At 38.4% G+C, this 25,799-nt stretch overlaps 1 protein-coding gene across 8 annotated transcripts in view; it reads right to left on the reverse strand.

The window, feature by feature from the left end:
- LRBA (LPS responsive beige-like anchor protein) overlaps positions 1 to 25,799 on the reverse strand; it is a 555,352-nt gene that overhangs the window by 155,622 nt on the left and 373,931 nt on the right. For all 8 annotated transcript variants that reach the window (XM_043513125.1, XM_043513123.1, XM_043513124.1 and 5 more), the window contains exons 45-46: positions 2,466 to 2,606; positions 1,098 to 1,217 (exon numbers count right to left, since the gene is read on the reverse strand). In XM_043513125.1, coding sequence (XP_043369060.1) covers positions 1,098 to 1,217; positions 2,466 to 2,606 — 261 coding nt within the window. The remainder of the gene's footprint in view (positions 1 to 1,097; positions 1,218 to 2,465; positions 2,607 to 25,799) is intronic.

Consider the following 25,799-nt stretch of genomic DNA (forward strand, 5'->3'; position numbering starts at 1 on the left):
TAATCCCACACAGATCCACCCTCAATCACCCTGCCCCATCTCCACTTAACCATTTAGTAAAACAAACCAAGAAATTAATACATAAGAAGAGTTTCACTGTGAATCAGTTAGGTTTGTTACATATATAAACATATCTCACACAAAGTTACCTATGCAAGAAAGTGAAAGTGAAACCACCTAATAGTACACTCTACTCCTCCACCCAGAAAGCAGAGACTTCACTATTACTACAACTACTACCACCAGGCACCATGTCCCAATCTGTGCCCCTACCCCACCTCGCCCCTGCCCTTCCCCTCCCCTCCCCAGGTCCAGATCTTGTATCCTCTGCATTTGAATCAGGCAGCACTCTCCTCCATGTTGGCCAGTCCGAGGGAGGGTGGAAAGTGTGTCACTGACCGCAAAAGGGAGAGTCATTCTACTCTCAGTTCAGGCATCTGGACCTAGTTGAGCCCACAGAAGCCCAGAGCTGCAGTTACAGGGAATGTGGTTCTGAGCCCCAGGCTGGAGCATGCTCAGTGCAGACACAATCTTTGGGGAATTTAAATGATAAAATCTAAGATGTGTAAGGTGATTTTTCAGAGGCTTATAATTAGGCTAAATTTGGTGGATTTTCCTGGGGATGGCAAAAGGTTCCTGACACAAAGTCCCTGTTCCAAAGGAAAGGGGCATTAAAACATTTCAAAGAAAAGGTCACCAAATTTTTTTTTAACATGGGCAAAACAACATTTTTTTCCTTGCCCTGTTCTTTGAAATGGCTCAATTATTTTGACCGCAATTTTTCAAAAAAATTCAACCAGAGGCAGACACCCAGCATGGAAAATTTCAGCCCAAAGAATTAAAGTTTGGCAAAGTTATAAGGAACAGAAAACAAAGGCTAATAATGGGAAGCATCAGGCAACCTTAGTAAGCGGTACTACCTACAAAAAAAAAAAGTTTGCAGGGTTGTAGCTGTGGTGGTCCCAGGAGATCAGAAAGATAAGGTGGGTGAGGTAATTTAGGCAAAACAGAGCTCTTCATCAAGTCTGCTCTTATAATATATAATACAGTGCAATATGTGTTAACAGCTTTCACAAAAGCTAAAAACAGTATTTTACCTTGATATCAGAAGTGTCACGCTGGCTGTTGCGCCATGCTCTTGAAATTGATGAAAAAGTTCTATCTGCATGGTCAAACTTCCCACCTTGTACATGTAGGAAAAATGTCGTAAAGGGCTCCTATGAAAGAAAAAAAAAAGAAGTGATACTTTTTTAAAGAAATGTGATAAAAATGGCAATTGTGATGTCTGAAGTTTACGGTTACTCTTACTTCATTTCCTGGTCATAAATGGTTAATTGGGACAGGTAATTTCTGCTACCCACCTGATGAATAATTCAGACATGGCTGTTTTTGTGTGTGAGTAACCCTTATTTCTACTCTGCTGTGCTCACTGTAAATTAAGACAAATAAAAGCTTGTAAAAAATGGAAGGGAAATATTTATAGATCAGTTGTGACATGAATTGCTTTTAAACATATTAAGAAGAAAAAGCTGAATATTTTTATTATCTAAGGGTTTGTGTGAGTTTGTTTGTTTGTTTATATTTTTAAATAAAGTGTTTCCAAAAATAATTGCATGGCTTAATCAGCTAAGATTTTTTTCTTTTGTTCAAGTTTATCTATTAATGCAAATAAATATTTAATACTTAATGTAACTTTACCATTGTTATGGCTTAATATGTAATTTATGATTTAGAAAAGAAAAATGTTTGAAAGATTTAAAAGCCTCCTCTTAGTTAAAGAACACTTAAACACATATTAGTGGTTAATTGCTTGAAATTAGCTAAGCACTATAAATTACTTCAAGGATTTATGTATGCTTGTACCATTCTAACAAGCTTTAATTAATGATGTGATGCTAATGCTTTCCCAAAGAAATTACTTTCTAGAAGATAAATCACCTTTCAATTTTATAGAAACATGCACTGTTTAACCAATATATTGTCAATACGTTGCATCCACAATGTTACCTGCATATATACTGCAGCATCATTTAAAACAAATATGACAATATGAAATCTTATGAGCATCTTAAGATATCTCATTTTAAGTTTTAGGGATGAAAATTAAATACATCCTTAAGAATTTTAAATTTTTCAGAGTACGCCCCAATGAAAAAAAATCATGTGAGGAAGAGAAGTTAAGCCTATTTAATGTAATACAATGATGTCTACTTGAAAAGCATATTTTAAAGGAAAAAGACCTTTTATACTGATTTGAGAAGGCTACCCCATAAAAATTAAAACATGATGTTCAGAGTTTGCAACAGATTTTATCCTTGGAAATTGAAACAAGTTGCTGACAATCAATTACTTCAAAATCTCAATTGCCTTATATTCTGTTGGGTTTTAATTTACTCATGGTTTCTGATTATTTGTTGCTTTCATAATTATTTAAAAGAAATTGTATTTTTAAGGACTGTACTTACAATTCTCAACAACCAAGTGAGCGCAAAACTTGCAGTTGAGTAATGAGTGCCGTAGTGAAACTTTGGAACCTGATCATCTTCCCATGATTCATATCGCTCTGCGAAGAATGCTGCTCTCTTTGGGTTTAGAGCACCAATTGGCTAAAAGAAAGGAGACAATTGCCACATCATAATCATAACCAGTTTTCAGTGTCTTTCCAAACAAAATTATTAGCACGCATGCAAATATGTTGTCTAGGATTTTTTTTCTTGTTTGTTTTTTGTAAAAGCAGACAGAGTTGGTATGTGAGTGGAGAGAAATGTGGATCTCAGACTTGGATAACATATACACCCAGGAGATGGAAGAAGCTGTTACGTTCCATCAGTATAGTCTAATTTCGGTTGAACACTGATCATCACTAACAAGCATTTCACAGCAGACAGTATTACACAAAGTGGATCGTAGGTGTGTGGTGTTTTGTAGACTATTGAATGAGTTGTGAGCAACAGTTAGAAACATGGGTTTGGATCTTGATGTTTTAGGAAAGGTGTCAGGCTGACCAAGAGTGAGAGGGAATGTCAAGTGTAGCTGGAATGTTGATATTAGAACTAGTGTTTGATTTTTTGTTTGGTTTCTTGTTGTTGGTGCTATTTGTTTTGTTTTTTTAAATGGTAACTCATCCCAAGAGACATTATACCTAAAGAATAAGATATGTCTGCACATAATGCAGGAAAATGAGAAAGCCAAATTATATCAGAAAGTATTGATACCAAAAATTAAACTAAGTTAATTAAATATGCAAAATTACCAAAAAGACTTACCACATTTTTATAAATATTGCTAAAATGGGATTTAATTAATGCAAAATACAAAGTTTTGGTATACATGCCATGTGTTTCTTCAATGGGATTATTCCTATATCAGGATTCGGTGGTCTTTTAATAGTTTCATATGTATAATACTTTAAGAGGTCTGAAATATTTTGGTACATATGGGCAATATTTGATACATTTCTCACTATATGTACAGAGATAGATATAGAATAGTGTTTTCTTATACCATTAAATTAAATGATGCACATATAAACAGATTATAGAAGTGCCTGGTTATAACTGAAGAATACCCTTGCAGAAAAGATATTTTCACATTTATCATCTTACTAAAATAAAATTAACAGATATACTTAACAAAACATACAAGATGAGACAAACATTCAAGATAAAGCTTCTAAGCAAAAGTAATAATCAATAATACAGCTCTGAGTCAATGAAAACAGAGGTTTTCTTTGGTTAGATGTAAAAAATAATTTAGAATCCAAGTAAAGAAATAATCTCCATTGCCGTATTTATAATTTGGAAATATTTGTATTATCTGATTACTACTATAAAAGTATATATTTACTTGCAGATGGCATCTGATACACTATATCAACTGCAAGTAGTTTCTCTTCTAGATAACAGATCAAACAAGGATTTAAGATATAATCTTACTTAAAAGTAGTTTTCACTTTGCAATTTGAAAAAGAAAACATCTTAGGTTGATTACTATTTTTGCAGTTCACTAATTTGAAATGTAATCCTTTTACAAGGAGCGATTGCTGTAGAAAAGGATGTTATCTGATTTAGCAAATGTATTCCAGGGAAGAATGCAACTGACTCCAAGAACTATCTTTTTTGTTACAGAACCATTTTGGAATCTCCATCTGCACAGATTTTCCCTAAAGACTCAGCTATGCTGGAGGGTAAAAAAGGAGAAATAAGATCATTTGTAAAAAAACTGTATGAATTAAAAATAGAATCAGTGCTGTATCTATATAGTACTGTAGCATTTTAAGTATTCACTTAATTTGCTCCTCTTTTTATTACCCTGCAAATGAGTACACCCCAAATCAATAGTTATAGAATTACATTCCTTGAATATGAAGCTAAAACCAATTAGGATTGATTTCATTCTCTTTTGAAAAAATGGTATCATGCAGAGATCCATACAGCTGAAATCCACAGCATTGATTCTCACTATTATTGTTACAGTTGGTTTCTTAAGCCTGCAACAGGACAACCATCAAGACATGCCACATTTATTTTCAAGCAAATAAAAAAAAAAGTCCCCAAATGACAGAAAGCTTAGGGAGGGGAAAAAAAAAACAAACAAAAACAACGAACCACAAAGCTGTGCACTGACAATGATACACTATCAGCTTACTCAGAGAAGTTACAATGGGAATACACACATTGAATTATACATTACACGAATGCACTGATTTATTGTGGTAATAACATCCACCTCATTAAAAGATTCTGCTTTGCTGCAGTCGGAGAGCTACATATTGTTTACTGCTATAAATTAATGGCAGTGCACAAAACACTGTGGAACCCCTCTAACAATAGATCTGTAATGACAGTGCTGTATATCACAGCTTCCTCAGCAGCTTCATAATAAAATGGAGACAATGTATTGGTCTAATACATTCTACCATGCTGGCCCATATTTTTCTGACAACTGCTTTAGCAGACAAGGTGATTCAACAATGCTATAAAGTGCTGGAAACCGTTAACTAAGCTTGAGCCATAGAGGAAATCATTGTATAGTGGCTATTCAAAAATCCTCCCAAGGCTGAATTTAATTAAAAATGTTAATCCAAATTTCTCAGTAATGCATATATTTGGAAACAAATAGGTAACCATTGTTAACTACTGAGGTTGGGGATGATGGCTGATTCTTCTTCCTGATGGCAAAAAGAGGAAATTCACATGAAGCTATATAAATGTATTTATAGAAATGATGGCAGCAGAGTTGCTCACTAGCCAACATGGTTTCCCTCCAGCTACAAATCAGAGAAAAATGACAAACTGAAAGCTATAGCCTTCATCCTCAGTAATTCCATTCTTTGTTGCTGCAATGGATGGAATGGAAGAAGTAGATCTTAGTCTGTAGATTAAATGATCAGATACTCCTACTAGTGTATGAGGAGAAGCAAAAATATGGTGAGTAAGTTTTTGTTTTACTTATTTTAAAAGAGTTAATGATCTTGTGCTCAACCAGAGGTACATACAAAAGCTACATATGATGGGAACATAGAGACTCCAATCTTCCCAGGAATATTAAATTTTTAAAGTGTTTTTGGTGTAGCAGTATTTTTTAAACATAATTCTTGGTCTAGAACTGAATATAGCAAATCCCAGTCTTTGGACCACTTTAAAATTTCCTTCCTTTAAAATAGACTAAAGCAGATTTGGACTGTTGAAAAACAATCAATTACAATGTGCTGATATTTGGTGGTTTTGCTAATTTAAAATATGCCTTGGCACTATGGTGTGTTGCTGTATTCATTAGTTATGAATCTTCTGTTGATTTTACTGCTTTACATGCTGTACTTAGTAGAGCAGTTGCACATCTTGCCTGTGTTTTCAGGTACAGAAGCCTTGTCTCAGAGTCAAAGACCATTATCAGAATGCTATTTGTACACTTCTCTCATCTAGACAAATATAAGACATTTCACAGTGTCTATCACATAAGCACACATTCTAGAGTACAAAAAAGAAAAATAATGGAAGACATTCACTTTGGAGAACGAACTGCTGAAGTCCTATTTAAACAGATTTAAGGTTTACAAGATAGTATGCCTAGTTAAGGTATGTAGTGGCTTTCATCCCTATATACTTTGTTTTGATTTTTAGCTAGCCTTATTTTAAGGATGTCATCTTTTGATGTCATCTGTGTCATCTTTACATTACTTTTATAACTGGATTCCTTTTCATACTGAAATGTAAGCTTTTTCCTCATTAAAGAAATGACACACTTTTTGTTTCACTGACTGTACACCTTTTACAGAGGCAAAATTTGGAGGATTTGTGAAATCTGGTAATTTGTCTTGGTTACTTAAAATCCACAAAGGATTTGAAAGGACAATGAGATGACATTTAGAGGCCAGAGTATTAACTGTTGTAGACAATAGGTGATTATAGTGTTTTAACAGTCTCTTCGCCTCTCTGGTTCTTGGAGAAATATTCCCAGAAACTGATTTTTGGAAACCAATGGGGTCCATGAATTCCCAGGAAGAGAGGGGACAACAGTAATTAGCTAATTGAAGATTTTTGGCCAGCAATTTAATGGTCCGTAGCGTAGTACTGGATTTTTAGACCAGTGAAAAGGTGTTCTTATTCATAGGACTACATATTTCTGCTTTCCTTCATCATGAACAAGTATCATATCAGGTGCACCCCCCTTACGGGCCATCTGAACTGGAGCTTTTTTCTGATCTATTCCATTAATAGTTTCTCTAGTTCTTCTTTCAGAGTGGTAGCCATGTTAATCTGTATCAGGGAAAAAAAAAAAGAGGACTACTTGTGGCACCTTAGAGACTGACAAATTTATCTGTAGTGTTAATCAGGATGGCCCATTTCAAGCAGTTGACAAGAAGGTGTGAGTAACAGTAGGGGAAAAATCTGCATGGGGAAATAGTTTTTACTTTGTGTAATGACCCATCCACTCCCAATCTTTATTCAAGCCTAATTTAATGGTGTCCAGTTTGCAACTGTTGCAAATGGTGTCAACTGTTTGAAATGGGCCATCCTGATTATCACTACAAAAGCTTTTTTTCCTCCTACTGATAATAGCCCACCTTAATTGATTAGTCTCGTTACAGTTGGTATGGTAACACCCATTTTTTCATGTTCTCCTTGTATATGTATATATATATATATATATATATATATATATATATATATATATATATATATATATATACACACACACACACACACCCCTTCCTACTGTATTTTCCACTGCATGCATCCGATGAAGTTGGTTTTAGCCCATGAAAGTTTTTGCCCAAATAAAATTTGTTAGTCTCTAAGGTACCACAAGTACTCCTCGTTTTTTTTTTCTAGTTCTTCTGTTATTTGGTTGACGACCTGTTATTCATGTTGAAACTATCTTTTTCACTTATTTCTGCTCTTGATGACTCCATCTGTTATGTCAGAATCCTCTAACAAGAACTGTCTCCCTCATTTTATATATTTTGGATGGTTCTGAAGATTTTATTTATTTCCGTAGTACCAGATGGAAAACTCTTTGGTCTCCTCATAATGCTTTTTCTGTTTGTAAGTACTATCACTGTCCTTGAAGCAAAACATTTGTCACCCCATTACAACTGTGTCCTCTAAGTCTTGTAACTCCTGTTTTCCTTAAGAGTATTCTGAAGTATGCTGACATTATCTGATTTCTTCCAGGCATTTTTTCCCAAGGTCTTTTATTGTATTCACAACATTTTCTTGTCTTCCTGTTTTTCTTAATCTCAGTTTCTGATTTTCATTAATAATTTTCAGTCACTGCTTACTTGTTTGTTACTTCCTACATTGGTTCCATGGGCGTACTCAATGTCACAACCTATTAGGTTTTCGTTTTCTTTATTGAAGATTTTAGAATCACTCCTACGGATTAGACAACTTCTAATCAATAGGCTTTTTCTAAGAATATTTGGGCTATATTCTTACTGGTCAGTTTGAGTCTCTCCCATTTCACACTTATTCTGAGTTTGCAAAATGGCATGAGACATCATGAATGGCAGAGGGGCAGGACAACGGAGACAGAAAGAACCAGAACTTTATCAACATACTCAAAAAATGTAACTGAAAGGATAACTCTTGAAAGGAAAAAATTCATTTCTGCTTTGCAGACCTCTTTAGGTCCCAGAGAGATCCGCCACAGAACTTGTCATAGGTGATGGGGATTAAATAATGATGGCCCTCCCTTAATGGGGCATCACACGCTACTAAAGAATCATTATTTCCACCCATTCAAACCCTTGACCCACAATGTGCTCCAGCTATAATGGCTAGGATGTTTTAGTCTCTAAGTGTAGTAATGTGGCCTCACTAGTGCCGAATAGAGGAGAACAATCACTTCCCTTGATCTGCATCAAGAGATGGAGAATTCACTCTTCCCTTGGTAGTTTGTTCCAGTGGTTAATCATTCTCTCTGTTAAAAATGTGTGCCTCATTTCCCATTTGAACTTGAGAGGCTTCAGCTTCCAGCCATTGGTTCTTGTTATGCCTTTCTCTGTTAAATTAAAGAGCCCTTTAGTACCCAGTATTTTCTCCAATTACGGTATTTATTCACCGTGATCAAGTCACCTCTCAATCTTCTTTTTCATAAACTAAACAGATTGAGATCTCTAAGTGTCTCACTGTAAGGCACGTTCTCTAGCTCTTGAGTCACTTTTGTGGCTCTTTTCTGCATCCATCCTAATTTTTCAATATCTTTTTTAAAATGTAGATGCCAGAACTGTGCACAGTATTCTAGTATCTGCCTCACCAATGTGGTATACACCTCTATTCCTATTCATACTCCCCTATTTACACACTGAAGTATTGCATTAGCCCTTTTTGTCACAGCATCACACTGGAAGCTCATCTTGAGATGCTTGTACCCTATAACTCCTAAATCCTTTTCAGAGTCACTGTGTTCCAAGACACAGTCCCCTACCCCCCGCCCATTTTGTAGAATGGCCTACTTTCCTTACCCCTGCTTGTAAAAATTTGTTTTTTAATACAGCCAAATGCATTTTGTTTTAATGGGCCCAGCTTACCAATCATACCAGACTACTCTCTGACTGCCTTGTTTTCATCCCTATTTACCATTCTGCCAATCTTTGTCATCCACAAATTTTATCAGCAGTGATTTCATATTTAGTTCTTGTCATTATTCTATACAGTCTGATTCACAGTGGCTGTGAATACCCTAATTTATATTAAGCTCTGGAGCAGGCTGGCAGTGCTTAATCGCAGTGTCTTCTAATGCACTGACTTTATTTTGGGTGCATTGAAATGTCCGGCATAAGTACAGAGCAAATCCTTAAAGTTTATAACTCTGCAGTTAAAACACAGTCTATACTAAGATCCTGTATAGACATTCAGTGTTTTATTTGTTAAGTCACCTTTGGATCATGTGCAAAAACCTAACATTTAGTTCCCAGATATTAAGTGTTGAAGTCATGCTGATAAGGCAAACAGAGAGAGAGCATTTCTTGGGATCAAAGGAAATTAGGGAGCTATTACACAGGAGTTCATATCTTTGGAACATTCAAGCTCAGGGGAAGCTTTGGCTGAGGTTTATGTTGCAGTATCGGAGGACATTTTGGTTTTTTTTCCTGTTACTAATATAAGCTAAGCGCCAAAAAAGGGTTCGGACATTTAAAATATTGTCAATAGGACTATAATTGGAATGAAAAACTCATTGTCCTGGACCTGCAGGAAGAAAGACAAGATGGGTGTGGTTTCATTAGGCCACAACATTATGAATGTCCAATTCCTGTTTGCCAGGGAACTGCCCCCCCCCCCCCCGAACCCTGGACATCAGCAACTTGCTATATTGTGACAACGTGAACCTTACCTGATGCCCTACCCCACTGGGTAGGTCAAAAACTAATCAAAAACTTGATTAGCACAATGCCCACAGCAAAATAAAAAAACCCAGTCCAATGTAATCCTAGGGATGGCAGCTGCTAATCCAGGCATGAGAGTGGGTTCAGGCCAGAGGGATATAGCATATACACCTTCCCTAGAATGTTCAGAAGCCAATGGCGCACCTGAGTCTCACCAGCTTGCCCACCAGTTCTCCCTTCCCCGACCACTTCTTCCCTCAAACCCGAGGGTGGAGGGACCCTTAAAGGAGCCATAACCCCTTTTTAATGTCAGTCCAGACAAAGACCCCATGTCTTGAGGCAGCGGGAGGTGGGTGGGACAATTTGCATTTCAAAGTAACAGCAAGTTTGCTATAGACAACTGCACGTGGTTGGCTTTTGTGTATGGGTGTACCCACAAATTTGCTTACACAGGTTATTTCAGTGACCATGTATGTGACATGGTACCTTTTCTTCCCCTCACCTCTTTATCTGAATAGCGTTATTATGGCATGTTTTGTTAAAGGTCATACTCAGATCATAATTTAGTTACATAGTACTACTGTCAGTTTAGAGGACTTCATTCTTAGGACATTAGTTCTGTCATCTGTTAGAGAGCTAGTAGGGTTGTTGGGTTTGAATAACTCTACGATTCTCTGTTGGAATTGTCCCATGATTAGCATAACAAGTGAGTGTACTCAAATTATTTTACCTCAGAGTATGGCTCTCTTGCAATTGTGCTGCCTTCTTTGCCAATCACTGGAGATATGTACCTTTAACATCTGACACTAATCAAGTGAGTATCCATTTGTTCACATTCCACGTACTTAAACTTCTTCCCCTGTGACACAGGCATATCATTATGCACATGATTACAGGTATAACATATGGTTTTGAATAAAAGTATCTCAGAGAATTATTTGGTATCTAGCATTACAGTCCAACAAACAGGGGTGTGTGTGTGTGTGTGTGTGTGTGTGTGTGTGTGTGTGTGTGTGTGTGAGACGTAAACAGACAATAGTGAAAGTAATTCTTGAAGGGAACAGTTAAACACTAAGTACAGCTGATATTACAATCATTTCCAAAATATAAACAGGTTTCACATGCAAGTGAGAATAATTAAGTATCATCTACAAAATATATATACCAAAGCTCACTATACTAAAACAATTCACAAAGAGAATGGAGGAAAAAAATACCATATTACATAAATGGTCACTGAAACACGGGATCTTCCTGTGTATGCAAGTATGTGTGTATGCCCAGACATAAAAGCCAGTCAAGGGTATTCCTCTACATCAAACTTGCTGTTACTTTGAGATGCAAATGAATTTTTCACTCAGACATTTATTTTATTTTATCCTGGTAAAGAGAGACACAGATAAATGGCCTCCAGTGGGCTCATTTAAGACTTGTATGCACTGTTTAGGGTGCAGACAACTATTTCTCATCAGCTTCTTTATCTAACTGACAAGAATAACCAACAGACCGTGATCAGCATTTTTATCAAATCCAGGCTCTTCGGATATTTTTTCATGTACTGCATATGGATAAAATGGCATAGCACTATCTCAACATATTCTAAAATTAAATGTAATATAATCTAAAAAATACCAAAGCCACTGAGTTTTAGATCCGCTGGACTCTCTCTAATTTGTCCGCATCCCTTCTGTTGTGGGGAGGATCAAAACTGGAAACAATACTCCAGGTATGGCCTCACCAGTGCCGAATAGAGGGGAATAATCGCTTCCCTTGATCTGCTGGCAATGTTCCTAGTAATACAGACCAATATGCCATTGGCCTTCTTGGAAACAAGGGCACACTGCTGACTCATATCCAGCTTCTCATTCACTGTAATCCACAGGTACTTTTCTGCAGAACTGCTGCTTAGCCAGTCAATCCCCAGCCTGTAGCGGTGCATGGGATTCTTCCTTCCTAAGTGCAGGACTCAGCACTTGTCCTTGTTGAACCTCATCAGATTTCTTTTGGCCCAATCCTCCAATTTGTCTAGGTTACTCTGGACCCTATCCCTACCCTCCAGCATATCTGCCTCTCCCCCCAGCTTAGTGTCATCTGCAAACTTGCTGAGGGGGCAAATTCATCATCCAGATCATTAATAAAGGTGTTGAACAAAACTGGTCCCATGACCAACCCCTGGGGCACTCTGCTTGATACTGGCTGCCAACTACACATAGAGCCATTGATTATTACCCGTTGAGCCTGACAATCTAGCCAGCTTTGTATCCACCTTATAGTCCATTCATGCACTCCATACTTATTTAACTTGCTGACAAGAATACTGTGGGAGACCATGTCAAAAGCTTTGCTAAAGTCAAGATATATCACATCCACAGCTTTCCCCATATCCATAGAACCAGTTATCTCATCATAGAAGGCAATCAGGTTGGTCAGGCATGACTTGCCCTTAATGAATCCATGTTGACTGTTCCTGATCACCTTCCTCTCCTCCAAGTGCTTCAAAATGGATTCCTTGAGGACCTGCTCCATGATTTTGCTGGGAACTGAGGTGAGGATGACCCATCTGTAGTTCCCCGGGTTCTCTTTCTTCCCTTTTTAAAATATGGGCACTATATTAGTCTTTTTCCAATCATACAGGATCTCCCCCAGTCACCACAAATTTTCAAGGATAATGGCCAATGGCTCTGCAATCACATCAGCCAACTCCCTCAGCACCCTGGGATGCATTAGATCTGGACCTATGGACTTGTGCATGTCCAGCTTTTCCAAATAGTCCTTAACCTGTTCTTTCACCACTGAGGGCTGCTCACCTTCTCCCCATATTGTGTTGCCCAGTGCAGCAGTCTAGGAGCTGACCTGGTCTGTGAAGACCGAGGCAAAAAAAGCATTGAGTACTTCAGCTTTTTCCACATCATCTGTCACTATGTTGCCTCCTCCATTCAGTAAGGGTCCCACACTTTCTCTGACCACCACCTTGTTCCCCTTCACATCACTTGCTAGCTGCAACTCCAATTGTGCTTTGTGCTTCCTGATTACACCCCTGCATGCTCTAGCAATATTTTTATACTCCTCCCTAGTCATCTGTCATTTCTTGCAAAAGGAGTACCAAAAAATAAACAATCCAGTGAAAATTTGACAAACTGGGTGATTTTTAAACTCTTATTATTCTCTCTGTATCAATTCATTTTTTTAATCAAACCATCATGAAAAATTCAAGCTGTACTCAAAGTTTATATTTTGTTATGGTTTTGCCATTTTAATGATATTTTTCCAAAATAAAGGTTTAAAGCTCTTGTTAAAACTGAACTCATACACAGATCTAACTATAGTAAGCATCCATTGCACTACAACATAGAAGAGCAGAGGTTTAATTAGAGTATAAATTAATGTGAAGAAAAAAAGGACTTTCAAACTAAAGAAGATCTTTATTTCTAGAGTAATTCATTGACTATGTAAACAAAATTATTGAAAGTAAGACCCTGACTACCCTATATAGACAAAGTTCATAAGTGACCAGATAATATTTTAAAAATCCACACTCGCACAGCATAGTATGAGAGGGCTTGCCTAGAAATCACGTACCTCATCAAAAACTGATGGGAATAGCTTTAGTTTCTCAAAGGCCTCTCTAGATTGGTCTTGGGAGGTGCAAGAGAAGGCAAACAATTCTGACTGGTGACTTTATATCCTTCCAGTCCTTTGAATGACCACCAGCTCTCCTTCCTGGTGGATATGTGTCACCAATGGCACTGGGAGAGGGTTGTGTCACCGGGAAGGGGAGTGGGGTGCTTTCTCTAACAGCTTCATGCTATCCAAGATAAATAAGAAAGAGGCCAGGTCAAAGATTGGGTATAAGCCATCATGGCCTCTGGGGCTCCTGTTCAGAGCAGGAAACAAATCATCGTATTCTCCCTCCTGAGCCCCGAAAGCCACAATATGATTCTTATAGATGAAATCAAATTTTTTTTAGGGTCTCAGGATAACTTTGTGAGATGCATCTACTCAGACAACCACCTGAGGGCAGGTCATGGCCTTGTACATGCCATCCTACATGCTTCCCCCACTTTGGTGCTTGACACAAAGGCAGAAGTGGGTTTGACACATAATTTGGAATTAAGTTCCATAAAGCAGTTACCTTAATTGGCCTTTTTCTAGAAAGGAGAATGTGATCCTAATATATTGTGCCCTAGATCTCTGCTCAACAGAATAGCACTGTCATATCCAATCTCTGCCACTGCATCAGTGACCCACTCAATGCTCTGCCCTGTGCCTGGGTTTGTGGTAAAATAGGAGGCTAACCAACACATCAAATTGCAAAGGTTGCAATGGAATATGAGCAATTAGCATGAAAGTACCTCTCACCCTTCTGAGTAATACTGTACTGCTCTATCAAAGACAACTGACAAGAATGTCAGCACCAGATTCATACACATATGAAATCCATCGTCCCTAAAGAATCTTGGGCGATCCTTTCATAACTGTTCACAAATACTGTGATCTCAAACCTATCTTTGGATACCTACTGATTGACAACTTTTCTTGCATTTATCTACTTGTGCTGGCTTAATGGCAGCACACCAAGCCTTCCTTGGAAGCACCTGAGACCAAACCATGGGAGTCAGAAAACTGCTGATTAATGAGACTGAAATTCGCTCTGACCTAAGATTACAAGGCCTACCCTCATTCCTGTTACACAATTGCTTTTACTTGAGAACAATAAGAATCTGCAGCAGATCTAGAGGCTCTACCCTTGGAACAGACAGATGCAAGCAGCTGATCCCAAAACTTTCTGCAAAGGCTATGGCAATGATGAAGTACAGTCTGAACCACAATGCCTAAATGCAATATGATTCTTATACGGGAAATCAAAGGGAATCACGGATTTTTAGTGTCTCTTAAAATCAATCCACTTTTTAAGGTGCCTAAATATGGAGTGAAGTTCTTTAAAAGGAGGTTGAGGCTTAACTATTATTCCTGCCTGGAATCTATTCCTAATTACTTGGTGCCAGCAGCAATGTAGTCTTCCACTCAGCCAATAGCATGATTTGATTTGGAATTTGAAATATTGATTTTAGTTATTCTAATGGCTGATAATCTGGTGGAGCCCAACTGTACATCATGTGGTAAATAAGCAAAGCAAAAGATTTACATACACTTTACACTAAGTAGTTTAGGAAACAAAAAAAAGAATATTCCACCCTGATCACCTTACATGATAATGGAATTATTATCTTAACAGCAAAGCATGTGACCAGTTCACCAGAGATGTGCTATCTACAAAATTAAATGATTTGCACAAACCAGTCCATACCCCAAGTATAAATTATCTATGTATCTGTTCATCTTTAAAAGCAGCAACGAACGAGAGCAAAATCAGTTTTGTAGTAATAACTCTAGTAACTGTGTTTCTTTAAGATGATGGTGTCAGTGAACTCTATTGTCCATGATGGGAAAAGGAATGATTTTTTGTAGTTCACTAGAAGACCCAGCTGAGAGAACAGGAAGAGAACATAGCTGTCAGGAATGGTCTAGATAACACTTAGTCCTGCCATGAGTGCAGGGGACTGGACTATATGACCTCTCAAAGTCCCTTCCAATGCTATGATTCTATATGATTCTTGCCACTGTCTCCTGTTCAGGTCTGCCCTAAATCAGCCAGTCATTAAGATAAGGGTAGACAGGAATGCCCTTCCTTCTGAGGTTGCCAGTACTACTTCCAGGCACTTTGTGAAGTCTCTCAATGCTGTGCAGAGTCTGAATGACAGTACTTTGTATGGGTACTGATTAGATGCTGTGAATCTTAGATACTTCCTGTGGGCCAGATGGATGGCTAAGTGGACGTATGCATCCTGCAAGTCAAGGGACATGAACCAGTCTTGAGCCTGAAGAGATGGGATGACTGAGGCAACCATTAGCAGCCTGAATATGAGGTAGCGTATATATTTTTCAGTCTCCTCAGGTCTAGGATAGGACAAACATCCCCTTTCTTATTTGGGATGGTAAGCATCAGAAATAGAAGCCTCTTCCCTAGGATTCCTGTGGAACCTCTTGTACAGCCCCTAGATGAAGCAATCAGGCCATGTCTGTTTGTAATAGTGAGTCCCTGAAGAGAACAAGGAAGGACAGTGGGTGGAAATGGATAGGGTAGCTGTAGTTGATGATATCTATCGCTCATTTGTCAGCTGTAAAGGCCACCCAGGCCTGATGGAAAAGGACAGGGTAATTCTCAAAGTTGGACACCAGCTCCAAATTGATGGGAGCATTGAGTCAAACTGGAGTCAAATCTGCTGCTTCTTAGAGGGAACCAGGTTAGCTGAGGCAGTGGAAGACAGGCACCCTTTGAATACCTGGGTTTCTTTCTTTGTTGGTATTCTGAGTGTCAATCCCAGGAGCAGGATGTCATCTCTGCTCTACTGGAGGTGATAATTGTCAGGTTTCCTATAAGGGGCCAGAGTGTAAATCTCTAAGGACTTCAGCACTTCCCTTGAGTTCTGAGGAAATAGAGTACTTTCATTTTTTTTCTGGTGGGAGAGCTTCATTCCCTCCAAGGGCAGGTCCTATATGGTATTATGTACCTTGTGTGGTATGCCAGATGCCTGGAACTACAAGGCCTGTCTTAGAGACCGCTACATCTATTAATTGAGGAAACAGTATTGGGAACTAGGACTGGGAGTTCGCCCCCTGGATAGAGTGAAGTTGATAAATATGCTTTGTGCCCAAAGGGTCCACATTTATTTTTATTTTTGTCTTTACATGCATCTTTCATAAACTTCAATTTTTCATGTACTACCAAAACAACCTGAGATCCTGAGTCTGGATGGGCATAAGAGTGTTCAAAGCCCTTTGGGGGCACTGATACCTCTTTTCCACTATTTTCACAGTGGGAGGAAGAGTGGCCAGTGTTTGCCACAATCCTTTGGCCAGTTCCAGGATCCCCTCTTTAATAGGGAAGTCAAAAATTAGCCAGCATTGTGGTGCTCAAGATAACAAAGAGTTGATGGAACTTCTCTTTCCGATCTCTCCACAATGTGCGACAGGAAATCCTGAAATGCTTTAAAGCTATATATCGCCAGTGCTGGGACTGGTGTCATTGTGTCATCCGGCAATGAGGACAATTTTTTGAGTGAAGACAGACAGATCTCTCTTGCTCCTGGCGGCTCTCTTTGGCTCAACTGTGGGTGATTTGGTTAACGATGCCACTGTGGAATGGGATCGCCTCCTCTTTATAGAAATGTGGGAGGGGGATCTGCTCCTGGATGTGCCTGATGATGGTCCCCAGTAAGGCCCTTATATCCAAGATGGCATGACGTATGGGGGTTGGCCTGGTTGAGACTAGTGGCACTCATGCCCCATCTGGGACAGAGTTCTGAATGACAGCTACCTGGTGCCCTCCGTGGCGTAACTCTCTGAAGGGCTCTCTACTCAACACTGGCAACTAAGCCTACTTTTCCTCTTTGAATGGTGGTTCTGTCAGATGCTATGACACTGGGGCCAGTTCCAGTGCTGGCCATCTCTTCAGCACAGGAACCAACTCTGGAGGTCCCTGGTATCTTTTCTCTAGATTCCTCTAGCATGTATCTTGGGCCCTTGGTAGGGTCCATCATGTTCAGCACCAGGTCAGCACCAAGTCTTTCATTCACTGTGCCATTCCCAGGCTGGGCGAGGACTCAGATGATCTGTTCTTTGAGGTGTGATGTTGTGTCTCCTCCTTCTGGGATTCCCTTCACATCTGAGCTATATTTGGGCTCCATCTGGCTCCATGAGTGAGTATCATCTTTATTTATAGGATAGGTATTGATTTTACTGCCTGGGGTGCTAGCATAACAGCAGTCAGTGCAGGTTCCAGAGTTGAAGCTGTCAATACTAAGATTTTGCAGATGTTGAAGCGGTCAGTGTTGAAGTCTCTGGCTCTGAGGGTGAGCTCTCCATATTCTTTTCACTGTCCAATCCCGGGGTGTGATGTATGTGCAAAGGAGCACTGGCTGAAGTTGGTTTATTAGGCTTGCCTGAGTAGCAACAGTCACCTCTGGGTCTGAAATGACCTATATGGAATGTTCTGGCAAATGTTGCTTGAGCCAAGCATCTCTGAATTTGCAGAACCTGACAGAAAAGGACTTGCACGCTGAGCACCTTCTGGGATATAGCTCTCCCCTAGGCAGAAGAGAACTTTAAGGGTTTGGCATTTGCCATTAGATATGGCAGTTGTCACAGAGCCCCTTGCTCTGCTGTACACAGAAGTGTTCAGTGGAGTAGGAGTCCCTGATAACTTTTCTTCCCTTTTTCGGGAATGGGGGTGAGGGGATGGGAATTGTCCAAATAAATGGAGTGTGAAGATGAAGATTTCTTCACAAGTCTCCAAGAAAAGAAGTGGGTTAGGCATTTGCTAGATGTCATATTTCACAACCACGAGTGGTAAGAGGGAATGAAGGGAGGGTCACAGCTGCTCCAACCTTTATGCCCTCACATAGGAACATGAGGAGGCACAGGGCAAATGTGCAGCCCTGACTGACACTGATATTCAAAAGGTTTCAGAGTAGCAGCCGTGTTAGTCTGTATTCTCAAAAAGAAAAGGAGTACTTGTGGCACCTTAGAGACTAACAAATTTATTAGAGCATAAGCTTTCGTGAGCTACAGCTCACTTCATCGGATGCATTAGCTCACGAAAGCTTATGCTCTAATAAATTTGTTAGTCTCTAAGGTGCCACAAGTACTCCTTTTCTTTTTGATATTCAAAAGAATCCGACCTCATGCACATGAGACACACTACACCTACAGTGGGATTGACACTGACATAGCATCAAAGAAGAAATGTCCATTATTGAAGTTTATGCTAGGACAATGGGACAGGTACAACTTGTCACCAAAAAATCTATTACTTCTCGTCCAAGTATACTTTTCTATCTGCAGCTCCCACATACCAATTAAACACCTCAGTTCACTGAATGTGAAAGCTATTTGTTGCTTTTGTACACTTGGATGGAACAGAAGTTATTGCACCCACTGTAAAATACAAAAATTGCTGATATCTAAATAAGATGATTTATCCCATACTGCATGAAAATGATAAAAAAAAAAAAGAGTAAAACATTATGATGTACACATGCACCTGAAGTGAAGACATATGAGGATTTAAGAGAGTTTTAATAATCCTCCTCTAATGAGGTAAATTTATAGTCTTACAAAAGTAGTGTGTACTACATAAAGAAGTTAAACAGCACAGCTTACTTGTGCATTAAGGATCTTAAAAACACTTAAGGTGGATTTTCATCCATAAAGAGTCCTCCTTTGGTATCTCAGAATTTTCCAAGTAGTAGTTATTTCTATATTCTTTCTCTATCCCAAGCCCAGGGGCACATCACAATTTATTGCCTGAACTGAAGGAGGAAAAGGAAAAAAATGTACATCGGGATGATGGAAGTAATATAGAAGATGGGAATTGTTCTGCTGTAAAACACTATATGCTACATAAATAAAATATGTACTGCTTATGAGTAAAATATGTAATGTCCATTCCTAACCATAATCGTCTCTTAAGAAATAAACACTCAAGTTGGAGTGGAATAACTGACGGGTGGTATGTTGCTGGTATTTGTCAGGAGTATTAGCAACACTGACAGTAATATTAACCACAATCCATTTCAGTTGCTTTGGTTTATCATTGTGTGACTGATGTTCAAAACAATGTCGTCAGAAGCTGCTTATATAAAGTGTGGGTTTAACCTATACATTGCAGTTATTTAAATCTGTACTAATTAGCAGAACTAGTTAATATATAAACAAGGCCGTCACCTAGGTTTATCAATCAAAGTGATAAACATTTAAAGTTATAATATTTAGGCATGGATACAATAGGTAATAAATATAAACAGTGTACTATACATACTTTACTGCCAAAAAATAAAACTGTTTTGAACATAAATCCACTGTCTGATATATTATTTCACATTTTAAACTACAATTCTTTCAAGGCATTACACGATCAGACTAACACTGTAAATTCCATAGTGTACAAAACAAAACAAAAAAGGTAACTAATAACTTCTTATGGACCAATAAATCTTTTACAAAATACAAGAGATCAAAAATATCCCTTCTTCAGGTAATCTTTGCCCAAAGCTTGCATTTTTATTTGTTCTGCTGTTTTAACAAAAATTTACCTTGTTTATTCTTTTTTTTTTTTTGGTATCAAAATACAACTTCAGAATGTTTGTAGTTATTTGTTAAAACCATGTGAATGTACTAGAACCCCATAACTTGAAATATTTTCAAAAGTCTTTAACAGTTTAAAAGTTCATAATAGTAAAAAATAATTTATGCTTTGATTTTTAATCTTCCTTCCCAAAATTAAAAGAATGACATGTAGTGTAAGATCCATAATGTACTGCCTTCCCACATTATCTTCCATTAAAATAGTGGTTATTAACAATATGCTGCTGGTTAATGTTGTTTGATCAATTACTGTGAACCTACCACCAGAGAGAAAGAAAAGGTTCAAAATATAACCTATATGTGGGCCATGCAGCTAGAAACATCTATACAGCAACCAAAATCTGAATTACTGCATCTGTGACATATAGATGGCATATTCATTCTTGCTGTATCTGTTGCAGAGCACACCAAAAGCACTGGCATTCATCAGAAACAGCACTTAAAATTTAACAGATAAAGAAGTGTTGTCTGATCAACAGCAGTTAAGCATTGATAGGTAAGGGAAGATGCATGTTAGGTATATACATACACACGCTATCCAAATAGTGAATGGGAGACAATGGCAATAAATCACTACTCAAGGGTAAAATGTTACTAAGAATTTAATATGTTGCCTGAAAGTGTACTTACAACATGAACAAGACTACTTTTACTTTTTCTGTTTTAATTACCACATTACTATATTCCTAGATAGCATGTCTATCTGTTTTATTATCCTTTGGGATTATTTCTTAAAATATTCTCAAATGCTTATGCCCAGGACAGTTAAGAGGTATGCCTAGTACTCAAGATCTCCATTCCCTTTGGACTTGTATCATTTGGCCATCCAATCAGGAAGAGAATTCTTTAACAATCTTCTTCACTTTCACCAAAAGTAAACAGACCATACCATCACTCAATGCATAATCAAGAGTGATCCCTAAGAGCAGTGTTTCCAAAACTTGGGACACCGCTTGTGCAGGGAAAGCCCCTGGCGGGCCGGGCCAGTTTGTTTACCTGCCGCGTCCGCAGGTTTAGCCGATCGCGGCTCCCACTAGCCAAGATTCGCCACTCCAGGTCAATGGGGGCTGCGGAAAGTGGGGGCCGGTATGTCCCTCGGCCTGTGCCGCGTCCCACAGCCCCCATTGGCCGGGCATAGCGAACTGCGGCCAGTGAGAGCCGTGATCAGCCGAACCTGCGGACGCGGTAGGTAAACAAACCGGCTTGGCCCGCGCCAGGGGCTTTCCCTGCACAAGCGGCGTCCCAAGTTTGGAAAACACTGCCTAAGAGTGATGGGGGCTAGTACAGTGCCCAGCATAAGTTAGAGTAGCTTTAGGGTTGCTTTAAGCTGCAATGGCAGGTAAAAGCCTCCAAAGGGACACTAGCTGCATATACACAGAATACGCTTCCCTCGGATACAACCCCTCTATCCTGGAGGAATAGTGACCGACTGTGCTGACTTTATGCTCCTTAGGGATTTTTTCATACTTGAGAAGTCCTCAGCTACCCAGTTTGGGGAGTTTTACGATACTTTTATGCAGGAAAAGTAAAAAAAAGGTCCTCAGGCGGCACAACCTTACTCATTAGGTCAATGCTGAAATGGAAAACAAGTAAGCATGATGGACACATGACAATAAAATGAGATCTTTCAGTTCTCTGACCACAGTTATAGAAGCACTGGCAATGATGCCATTGTTAAGGATAAGTTTCATTTTGCACTTAAATGCAGGGATTCAACTTATATTTTACTAAGAAAAATATACTCTATCCTTCCCAAACTTAAGTATAAAATGAATTTTCTGAGAATGTACAAGTAAATCTGTCAGTTTATGAATTAAAGACTAATTAAAAAGCAGGCCCTTTAAAAAATTTAGTATTTTTGCCAGTTTTTCCTTTGTGCCAAATTATCTTAATGGAAAAACAGACATTTTCCATATAGTTAAAATTAATTGAAATATTGAGCATATGTTATAGTTGAAGAAATTAGGTTATAATTAAGAAGTTAATAATGACTGGTATCAATTTCTATGATTATATAGGCTACAGAGAGGCTCATGTAATTCTTGCATTTGCCTTTCTACCATCAGAGGTAACTCAACCAATCGCCACCCTTTCCTCCGTAATTAATTTGCATGATCTATTGGTTGTAACAACTCAGTGGTATGAGAGAGACTAATCATGTGCCCCGATGAAGTGAGCTGTAGCTCACAAAAGCTTATGCTCAAATAAATTTGTTAGTCGCTAAGGTGCCACAAGTACTCCTTTTCTTTTTGCGGATACAGACTAACACGGCTGCTACTCTGAAACCAGAGTTCTGAGTGACAGAGTAGTGTCCAACTGTCACTTCTCAGAGCTTGAAAAGTTTCTCATGGCACTTCCACCTTGGCTTTACCGCAGACTGAGGTGACACTTGTAACACTTGCCACAGGGAACCCAGAACAATAAGCCACTGAGTCACTTGTCCATGTTAGCAAGAGAAGGCATTGCTGGAGCTTAAACTATATGACAGCTCCCTACTACACCAGTCTGTCAACCTTACCAGCAAACTCCCCAAGACTCTGCCTATCTAAACTTTACCTTGTAGGTAACATTCAGTGAACTCTAGTTCTCAAGTTCCCTTAGACATCTCTCTGTAATATCCAGTCCCTCCCACTGGACACTCATGGAAATTAAGTCCATTGCATCCAAAAATACTGTATATACAGACACACACACAAGCCTGTTAGCCCAGCTGAGGACACACACTTTGCCTTAAGACACAGTACTGAGATGCTTTATAGTAAAACTAAGAATAAGTATATTAATAAAGAACATAGATTTAAGTGATACTAAGCAAGAGAAAAATAGAGACAGGTATAGTTAACAAAAAAAACAACAATAACAAAAAAAAACCCACACTTTCTAGTGTTTAACTTTAGCAAGTTACAATCTTTTCCTAAGCATCTTTCTCACTTACATCAAGCTACAAGCATGTCCAGCCCTTCAGGCAGTAGGATCTACCATTCACAGAATCAGAAGGTGCTGATTTCTTTGTCCTTTGTGATGGATAACAGGAGAGTCCCTTTTCTTCAAAGTCCAGAAACCCTTTGAAATGTATTCTTTGAAAAGTAACTCTAGAAAAAAATTCACTCTCCTGCTGCTTGTTCATGCACCAAGTCCCTTCCTAGTCCTCAGGTCAGTTTGGTTTTTCAATTGGCTTCACCACTTTGTTTACTCTAGATATAAAAGTTTTTTTTATTGTCCTTCACTTGTAATCAAGCCAGGCAGACAGAAATCTACATTCCTTTGTCAAGGGCAGGCTTGTTTATCAACTTCTCCCAAAACAGACCTCCAGAAAACATACATAACTTTATTCACAACATGTACATACGTCACACAGTAGGGTGACCAGATGTAAGGGACAAAATATTGGGACACATAGGGGAAGCAAAAAAAAAAAAAAAAAAAAGCAGCCGGAGTTACCGAAGCAAAAAACCCCAAACAAACAGAACACCATCGGAGTGGCCAAAGCCGCAATATCGGGACAAATGGCATCCCGACCATGCATCGGTCAGGACACAGGACAAAGAACTAAAAATCGGGATAGTCCCGATTTTATCAGGACATCTGGTCACCCTATCACACAATGATATTTCTTTCAGAGTAGCAGCCGTGTTAGTCTGTATTTGCAAAAAGAAAAGGGGTACTTGTGGCACCGTAGGGACTAAAATTTATTTGAGCATAAGCTTTCATGAGCTACAGCTCACTTCATCGGATGCATTCGGTGGAAAATACAGTGGGGAGATTTATATATATAGAGAACATGAAACAATGGGTGTTACCATACACACTGTAACGAGAGTGATCACTTAAGATGAACTATTACCAGCAGGAGAGCAGGGGAGGGGGGGAACCTTTTGTAGTGATAATGAAGGTGGGCCATTTCCAGCAGTTGACAAGAACGTCTGAGGAACAGTGGGGGGTGGAGGGGGAAAATAAACATGGGGAAATAGGTTTCAGAGTAGCAGCCGTGTTAGTCTGTATTCGCAAAAAGAAAAGGAGTACTTGTGGCACCTTAGAGACTAACAAATTTATTAGAGCATAAGCTTTCGTGAGCTACAGCTCACTTCATTGGATGCATTCGGTGGAAAATACAGTGGGGAGATTTATATATAGAGAGAACATGAAACAATGGGTGTTACCATACACACTGTAATGCATCCGATGAAGTGAGCTGTAGCTCACGAAAGCTTATGCTCTAATAAATTTGTTAGTCTCTAAGGTGCCACAAGTACTCCTTTTCTTCATGGGGAAATAGTTTACTTTGTGTAATGACCCATCCACTCCCAGTCTCTATTCAAGCCTAAGTTAATTGTATCCAGTTTGCAAATTAATTCCAATTCAGCAGTCTCTCCTTGGAGTCTGTTTTTGACGTTTTTTTGTTGAAGAATTGCAATTTTTAGCTCTGTAATCAAGTGACCAAAGAGATTGAAATGTTCTCCAACTGGTTTTTGAATGTTATAATTCTTGATATTGCTGATGCCACGAGTTTTTACATGACACCTTACAAGTCATTGTTTGGCTAAATATTTTGATAACAGTGTGTGGAGTATGCCCTTTGCCAGTTGACATAAGTGGCTCTTAGGTTCACAACACTGGCAGGGTAAACTGGGACAGGAGCACTACAGTGACATAATCAAAGGAAAATATGATAAAAATCGAATGCATCTTGAAAAGTCAATTCAATTTAATCAGGAATCTAAAATATTTAAAATGGCTTAATCATAATTACATGATTATTGCATGGCATCACTACAATGCAGAATTAAGCTTGTTTCAGTGCTTTAACTATGCATTTCTTAGCTCAATATGTTTGGATTTCTTTTAACTGTACCCTTATAAATCTCAATTTTGGGGGTTTATGCAGGTTAGTTTTGAAATAATTTTAACATCCCTGTAATATTTTTTAGCCTTCAATTAATATGCACTCAATCAATTCTATTTTAAGGTAGTTTTTCATCTAGAAATATCAATAAAGCATTTATTACACAACTAAAATTCCTTCAAAAATACTGATTCTTTAACTTCAAAAGAGTTGTCAAAATATAAAAATCTATGTAAGATTATTTGTGTCGATCAAACGTTTTAAGAAAGAATACAGTTAGCCAAATTAAATTAGCTAATTAGTCAAATTATCAATTCTATTGATTAATATTATAATAGCACAATATTGTCTCTACATTGAGAATGGTTTAGTTTTGCACTTGAAAGATTCCTCCCTATTTGTTTTGTACAAAGAACAGAGTGCAACTTCCCTAAATTTACAGCACAATCTGTGGGCAAAGACTGACTTTCCTTGAGATTTTCAAGCAGATCGGTACCCAGTTTAATTAACTAAACAACTTAAAAAAGGACAACATAGGATAAAAGGAAAAATAAGATGTTTAAAAATATTTTCTCCTGTGCCTCTCACTTTTTTTAGATTCTTTTTGCTATAAACTGACTGGTGCCTTTTCCTATACACTTACCATATAATTAAAACTCATCGTAATGAATATACATTTGAAGAAATCAGATTGCAATTAACTATCATTTTTTCCTCCAACTTTCCCACTAAGTTAACCAGTTTCACCACCCAAAATGGCTGCCTTTTACTCCACATCATCAGTTTTGGGTATCAGGAAGCAATTTTTCCCTCCAAGAAAGATTGGCAAGATGTCTGGTGGGTTGCTTTGCCTTCATTGCAATTCCCTGATGGCCCAGTTTTAAAGTAATAAGGAATAAAAAAGATAGCAATTTTAAAGTA

This window comes from Dermochelys coriacea, chromosome 4 (genome assembly GCF_009764565.3).
Source record: "Dermochelys coriacea isolate rDerCor1 chromosome 4, rDerCor1.pri.v4, whole genome shotgun sequence".
NCBI classification, from domain to species: domain Eukaryota; kingdom Metazoa; phylum Chordata; order Testudines; family Dermochelyidae; genus Dermochelys; species Dermochelys coriacea.